The sequence below is a fragment of the Bactrocera oleae genome, chromosome 2 (genome assembly GCF_042242935.1).
Source record: "Bactrocera oleae isolate idBacOlea1 chromosome 2, idBacOlea1, whole genome shotgun sequence".
NCBI classification, from domain to species: domain Eukaryota; kingdom Metazoa; phylum Arthropoda; class Insecta; order Diptera; family Tephritidae; genus Bactrocera; species Bactrocera oleae.
Window position 1 is genome coordinate 8,946,837 of NC_091536.1, and position 8,461 is coordinate 8,955,297.

The 8,461-nt window shown below is 34.5% G+C and overlaps 1 protein-coding gene across 1 annotated transcript in view; it reads left to right on the forward strand.

Annotated features, from left to right (window-relative positions):
- The window catches only part of dysf (neuronal PAS domain protein dysfusion), a 140,089-nt gene extending 132,336 nt beyond the window's left edge, over positions 1 to 7,753 (forward strand). The window contains exons 7-11 of the mRNA XM_070108344.1: positions 506 to 690; positions 829 to 935; positions 1,965 to 2,118; positions 2,470 to 4,151; positions 5,083 to 7,753. Coding sequence (XP_069964445.1) covers positions 506 to 690; positions 829 to 935; positions 1,965 to 2,118; positions 2,470 to 4,151; positions 5,083 to 5,099 — 2,145 coding nt within the window. The 3' untranslated portion in view covers positions 5,100 to 7,753. The remainder of the gene's footprint in view (positions 1 to 505; positions 691 to 828; positions 936 to 1,964; positions 2,119 to 2,469; positions 4,152 to 5,082) is intronic.
- Positions 7,754 to 8,461: the final 708 nt, after the last annotated feature.

Genomic DNA, 8,461 nt, shown 5'->3' on the forward strand with positions numbered 1-8,461 from the left:
CTTAAAGCATATAAAATACTGAATAAACCGTTATGTTGTAATTTATAAAAATTAAAAGCCGCCAAACAATTTTGAATTATGAACTATCGACGAAAACTGGCAGGCGGCCAATAAGCCGAACAAAACGCCACCAACTGTGCCTCCTATGCGGCCATTCACTTTAGTCATTTGAAGGGTGTGTTGCATGGAGTGCCAATCTATGGTGAGATATAGCATTGCAGATATATAAAATTACAACAAAAAAACATGTGTGTTTCTTTTAAGTAAATAAAAATTAAAAAAATAAGTAAATAAAACGGTTTCGAATTGGCTCAATGACTTTGTAATGGAAAAGCGTATGGAACGTTCGCTTTTAGTTAAATTTTATTTCCATACAAGTCTATCAGTTATATTTTAACCTTTAGGTGCAACGCAAGCTGGTATTGTTTATTTAATATCTCTTTTATTTTTTTGTTTTTAATTCAACATTTATTTATTTATTTATTTTGTTTACGTTCGCTTGCAGGTTGTGCTAGTTCAGGGTCACTATCTGTCATATCTGCCGCTCTGCAGCCGCAACGAGCCGGTCTTTTTGGCCACATGCACACCCATTGCCATGCCGGAGACGCGCGAGTGTGTGGTGCAGGGTGCCACCAATGTCTTTACCACCATACATTCGATGGATATGAAAATTGCACATATCGATAAAAAGTGAGTTGATATAGGTATATGTAATTGTAACCTGATTTATAAAGCTAAGCATTTTTGAAAATATTTTTTATTTATTGTTAAATTTTTTACTTTTATTAAAATGTAAATATTACTCATTTTGCTTTTAACTGTCTACAGCGGCGAATTTCATTTAGGTTACAGCAAAAGTGATATACACGGACTCTCTTGGTACAATCTCTTGCATTCGGAGAATTTGCGTGAGGCGCAAAGCAAACACCGACTGAGTGAGTATAAAAATCATCAAAATCAAATGAGTAACAAGCTTCTAAGCTAAAACAATTTCGAGTAGTTAGAAGAGAAAAGAAAGAAGATTAACTTTCATTTAGTAATAGTTACAATATTTTTAAATTATTTTTTTGTATATAATGTCTTTTTGTTGTGCAAAAAAATAAACATATTAATTTAATAAGTCTTTTTAGTATTTCAAACTCTTAAAATTACAGAATTAATTTTTTTTAGCAATATTTTTAAAACTATTAACTTTTGAAAGACCTTCCACATACTGAACTACAATTTTTTTAGCCAGCTGAAACCAGTTTCGGACTCTGTTATGATATTAGTTAGGAGCCTGAAAGTATTATAGTTTTTTTCTTAATATTTTTCCTCTAAAAACAATAATATACTGCCTACATTTAGGGGGCAATACAAAAAATCCAAGCATGTTTAACGAAAAAAGAGTATAATCAACAATATTGCGAACATCTTAAATTTGTCTATTACCGAAAAGAAAGTCCACCGCTCTATTTTGTCTTTGTAAATGTGAGACAACTCTAGTCAAATCTTTATTTTCTATATTAATACGGAAGCTAATTAGTTTTTGGTTGTCAAAAAAAATTCTAAATTCCAATTTATTAATAAATATTGCTGTCATCGAAGACGAAATACTTCTCTACTCCACAATTTACGCTAATCTTATTCGTAAGCTCTCGAATTTAAATACGTTATATTGTCCAGTTTAATGTATATATCAACCTATTTAAAATTGTTAACACTACTACTCACTATTGGTAAGCATTATGCTGCTTCTATAGTACATATTCATTGGTTTTCTGATCGTTCATATGTAGTCTATACGATTACAAAAAAAGACAACTTCATCTAGCGATGTTTCTAAAATTTGTTAAAGGTCTTGAGCAACGAATTAAGAAAAATTTCAAAAGGGATATCAAAAGCTTTTTAGATTTATAACAATTTTTCTTTTATTCGAAGAATATATTTATGAAATTTATATCTCATTCTCATTTCAATTTCAGTAACTCAATCTGAGCAGGATCGCTCTTGTATTCTATTGGTGCGCATGCAACGAAGACATGGCGATTTTATTTGGGTGCATGTGGTACTGCAAGTACGCGATAGTCAAGACACAAACCAGCAGCCGGTTATTGTGTGCACGAACCAGGTTTTAAAGTAAGTAAAAACTCTACCTTTTTAAATATTTTACAGTAAAATATGCAAAAATCTATACGAAATAAAGTAAGCGCAATTTCATTCTCATCTTTATTCGCATCAATCTATTTCGCTCAGCAATCGCCACGAACGTAATAACACGTGCCAAACGCTTGCACTAATTTCTCCTACTCATTTCCGTTTCTCACGCAATCAAAACACATTCATGTTAGCACCTAAATCTAACCCACAAAAAGCAACAACACTAATCAATTTTTTTTTTCTTTTTTCTAAACAACACCAATTTGCCAACTCAACAATCAACATCGCCACAACGCAATTATATTTTCTTCACTCCACTCAAATCCACAGCGAACGTGAGGCTTCGGTTATGCTCGCCAATTCGTGGCTCTACCATTACTATTCGGTGCAGTCGAAGATACAATTCGGACTCGCTTTCGATGCGCCCACACGTGTGCCACCGACAACACCGGCTGCAGCAGCCGCAGCGGCAGTCTATTACCATCATCACGCACACCACCCCGCGCATTCGCATTTGCATCACCATCACACGGGCGCCGGCAGCACCACGGCCACACTACCTGCTACCGCAACGGCGGGTTATGCCGCCGCATTGCATCCACATCAAACACATACACATTTGCACCACACGCAACACCAACACCTACATCCACACACACATACACATGCGCATCATCAATATCATCACATGACGACGGCATCGTATGGCGCATATCATACGCCCACCGGTGCGACCAGCGGTGGCAGCATGAGTGTGGGGAGTGGCAGTTGTGGTAGCGCGGAAAGCTCACCAGCGCCGCATTTGAGTGGTCAACAAGGCCAACAGTTGCAACATCATTTACAAAGTAATGGTGCTATGGCGATGACGGGACATGCGAGTGTCAGCAATGGTGCGGCCGTCGGTCAGTATATATGTCACCATCGTATCGGTGCGGAACCAGTCGATTATAGTCAAGTGCCTGGCGTCATCGGTGCTCCAGCGATCGGCTTGAATGGTGCACGGTCACCTTCTAATGGTCAAGTGGATGGACAAATGCGTTGCAGCAGCACGAATAGTTCCGTCTCCAGTCATAATGCTGCCACGCCACATTATGTCACGCACAACAACAATAGCAGCGGCAATAATAAACACAACAACAGCAGTAGCGCCAATCACAGCAGCTCCAACAATAATCACAACAGCGCACACAATCATAATCTCAACAGTGCTGCTAATATCAATACAAATGGCAATGCGAGCTCCACGCAACATCAGCGCCTCAGTTCGCCACCCTCCAAGCGACGAGCAATCGGCAAACTGGAACCACTCTTTCTACCAGATGACGCGAATGAGGACACGCCAACAACAGTAACCGAAATCGATACACCTTACCATCTGCACCCACATTCGCTTATTGGCGCTCCGGCCGAGTCGCATGCATCGGTTATATTCGCTACCGTTGTGCCGACACGTCCGCGTCTCATACAAAAGTCACTACCCAACGAACCGCCTGACTTCATCGACCAATGGAATCCCAGTCCACCCTGGTCGGAGTCCGCACAAAAACTCTCACTTGACAGTTCATCGTCCACACAGCAGGAGCTTAGCCCTTGTATTACAACCACACCACCTACACCGACAAGCGCGCCGCCTACAGGTACACTTGGTTCGAATTACGGTAGCCTACACACGCTGGGTCCAGCTTTTTCTTTCGAATGGATGTCCGATCCGTTGGTACCAGTTGCAGATCCATATGTGTCCTGTATTACACCACCCGATGGTGTACCGCTCGTTGTCGCTCATCATCCACATTCAACAACGACAGCGCAGCATTCTTTCCATTGGCCCACAAACACTACGCCGTCGGAACATCATCAGCATTTGAGTCAACATTTGGCTTCGCATGGTCATCGTTTGCTTACACTATCGAGTACGGGTGCTATAGATACTATGCAACAAACGACAAATGTAATAACTAGCGGTGATGCAAGAAATGCGCGGACGAAATCTCCAGAAGTCACCGAGCGAAAAGGTGAGTTTGCTGTCTTAAATTATTGTAGTAACTTTATATTATAAGTAAAATGGTTCATACATCATATTGCTGAAATGAAAATGACACCCACACTGATTTTCTGCATTTAAGAAGAGACAAGGTTGTCACTTAAGGGTTCCCTTAGAGGCCAATATGTTTTCATTAATCAAGTGTATCTTATATAAAATATGATTTCATACTAATAAAATTTCATTCTAAGCTAACAAAGCGTGATCTATTATATAGGAGTTTTAGGTAACACAACGGACCGGCGTTCTAAGCTGTCCAAGTGAGATCCTAGTTAGGGTCGACCTCTTAACCTAACCTAACCTAGCAAAGCCCACATGAAAACGTATGATGTCAAAAATTTTATCTATCTCTTTACAATTATTGTTTGTTGTAGTAAAATACTGTTTTAAAGAAAAGCTCTTAGGAGATTAGTTTATAACTTTTTCAGGGATTATACCAGTGCAGAGCCCTAAAAAGTCCAATTTTGGCAATTTACTCTAGAAGTAAGGAAAAATGTAATTAGTGAAAAAAAATTTATGTTAACCCTTTAATACAAAATGTCTAAAAAACTACTGTGCCAATCTTCGAAAATATTAGCAGTGAAAAACAAAATGTTGAACTTCAAGTGGAAACGTCCCAGTTTTGAGAAAAACCCATTTAAAATTTTTCGTACTAAACGACGGAGGATTAGACAGAGGAAAAATGTTTTCACTATTCAACTAATTTGGCCTTCTTGGAGTGTACTATAAACCCAAGGCTATACTTTGATCAAAAAAAAAATTATTTTGAATATTTTATAATCCTAGACTTCTTTAAAAACGCTCTCAGCAAAAACTATGTCTACGTATATATAATATATATAATAAACGTCTAACCTCCTTAATATAACGTAATAATATTATTCTTACATTAATACTTTCAGAATCGCCACGCAAATAAATCAGCACAACAACGCTAACAGAATTCTAACCTAAAAATAGCCGCTCGCCCGCTAATGGAACAGTTGGGTGCAATAAAAAATAGCAAATAAAACCAAATAAAGCTTTATGGATTTGTATAAACAAAAATATTTACATGCATAAGTATGTATTTATTAAAATTAAATTTTATTAGTACTCACACAGATTAATTGTCCAAATTTAAAGCATTTAATGGGAAAAATATTGACAGCTGGCAATAAGTTTGACTAAAATGTATTGAATACAACAAAAATGTATATAGAAAATCATTAGAAAATTAATGCAACGCATACAAAAGAGTCTGCAACAAGAATAACTGTTAATTTTCTTAACACCATAGGATAAACAAATAATAATTAAATAAGCAAAAGCTACTAAATTGAGAAATGTGACACGTTAAACAACAAAAACAACGCAATTAAATATTTATTATTAAATTTTTGTTGCTACATAGTGTATTTGTAGTAATAACTGTAAATAAATAAGTAATTTTCTATGTAAACATTTAAAAATAACTATCCTACAAGAACAGTGACAGTCATCTGTCTGGTCAGTCTGGTAATATGACAGTCACAGCTGAAAAAATTTTGTCAGCGCCCAGAACAAAGTTTCGATCATTTTCTTAGGAGAATTGTGCAAAAACTGATGTAAATAAACGCAGGTGTGTGATTTTGCATCTCTCTTTAATACATGGTTATTCGGAAGAGATTCACTATATATCTATGCTGCTCACTCTCATGCCTTTCTCTAAGTCATTGCTGATCATAAATTCATCAAAGCTGAAAATTGTCAGTTATGACTGAAAAGCTATCAAAGCTGCAATTTGTCACTGTAAATCTATCACAAGTGAAAAGTATTTTTGCGCAGTGCATAAAACAATAAATTTAATAAATTCAAAACTTTTAATTAAAATTAGTTATAATAATAAACAAAAATATAATTAATTATTAAATTATTAAAAGAAAAGTTCATTTAATTCCATGTTCGCTCCTCTCAAAAGGAGGTGTTTCTCCAGTTGATGAAATGCCTATATTAAAATGAAAATAAGCTAAAAATATAATTTTATTTGAAACTTCATAATAACTTATGTATATAATATTTGAAACATGCTTCGTTGTTTATTTAGTTTTTTTTTTTAAACAAAAAGAGTTTTTGCACAAAAGTACTCCACACTTTTAGTTGATCACACGGAATAACAGCTACATAGGTATTTAACAGCTTCTCGAAACTACTACGGAAATGTGTGCCATCTCTTTTCGACGTATACATAATTTGCTTTTGGAAAAATCGTAAACATTTATTGTTCATATTACTGTCAGTGGTGACAAGAATGCAGCTATTTCATTCTTACATAAATAAAGATTTAGTAAGCAATATAAATCGTAAGTGACGGTCAATTTACCCGTCAATTGACCGTCAGTACTGACATAACAAATCTGAGTGTTTTGGTGAACCCATCAGCAGTTTCTTGTAGGGTATATATATATATACATATATGCACATATACCAAAATACATATATATATATATGCATAGCGTATGTAATGGTTGCTTTTATGTGTATGTATGTGTGTAACGGCAAATATAATTGCAAATAAATTTTTATTGCCAATTATTCTGTTATAATTGGTATTAGTAACGTCAAGCGCGGGTGTATAAAAGAATGTCTATTTGAAATTTACAAGCCCATGCACACATATGTATGTGTGTGTATTATATATACCATATAGTATATTGGGAAAATTGAAATTAGCAAAGTCGTCAAAAATTATTGAAAGCTGTTGTGAAGTGCGAAATTATGAACACAAATAGAATATGTATGTATGTATATACCAGTGCCGGATCTAAAATTTCTTTCTGGGGGAGTTTTTACTTCCAACATATTTTTAATACTGATCTTACTTCATAAATTCTACTAAATTTGAATTGAAATCTCCGTTGTTGTTTTGTTTTTTTTGGAGGAGGGTTAGCTTATTTGTCCCCCAAACCGTCGTGGATCCGCCACTGATATATACAGATATACATATACACACATATTAGTGCACAAGCACTTGTTAAAATAGACGACTAATTTATTTTAAGCTTTTCTACATTAAAATTATATTTATTTTTAATGTTTTTAGGTATTTATTTTTAACCTCTAACTTTACTACCCCGTATGTGCAGAGTATGTTTTTGCAATTTAGACCAAGCTTAGATAAAAATTCGAAAATTAGTGCAATTTTAAATGTTTATTTGTTTCGCTAAGTTATACATTATTTATAAATAAAGTTATTAGTTAGCTGATAAGCAGCAACGGAAACATTGTAAAGACAATAAACATGCAATAAAATTTTATTTTTAAGTGGCAATATAGCAATTTAAATGTGTTTATGTATGTATGTGTGTGACATTTTTAAGTGCAACTATATGTGAAAATATTTTTATGTAAAAAATTTTTTTTAAATCTTTTTTAAGTAACTGTATTTATTACTTTATATTTTACAACTAAGCTTTGTAAGAAATATATAAGTAAATTATTTATGTCTACAAAGTAACAGGCAGTTGTGTATAGCAAGCAAATTGAGAAGAAATAACGGTATATCATTGTAAAATAAAGGAGTGTATAAATAAAATTTTATATATATGCAAAAAGGGAAGATGATTCTTATTTATAATTGGCTGATATTGCAACCATATACAAAACAGTAAGTACCTATACATATGTATATATTATATAATATAATATACGTATACAGATATTCAAAAGCATATTGAGAACTAACTACACAGTTTCAAATGGAATATTCTATAAGATGATCTATGCCAAATTTCGTTAACTTATCTTGTCAAATAAAGAAATTTTCTATACATACATATATACTTGTACGATTGTGATCGGTCAGTTTGTATGACAGCTATATCCTATAGTGGTCCAATCTAAACAACATTTTCCGAAATTATAGCGTTGCCTTGAACAATAATCTGTGACAAATCCCGTGTAGATATCTAGTCGAATAAAAAAAGTTTTTCTAAAAAGCCTTGATTTTGATCGATCAGTTTGTATGGCAGCTATACGCCGTAGTTATCCCATCTGAACAATTTCTTCGAAGATTACACTATTGTCTTAGCATTATAAATGCTGTAGTACTGTGTAGTTTATTTTATTTTATTATTTTTCGACAAACAACTAACGTGCGTCGACGCTCAATGTCTTACAACGACTGACTCGTTATTACTAGGGATTTCTATAGAGTTGCCACAGCTCGGTCATCCTGACTTGCAATCACACTGATTGTTGTTTGCCAACCACGGTTTAATATTATATTAGCCGCTTTCCATACTCCTTCATAAGTAATCTGGC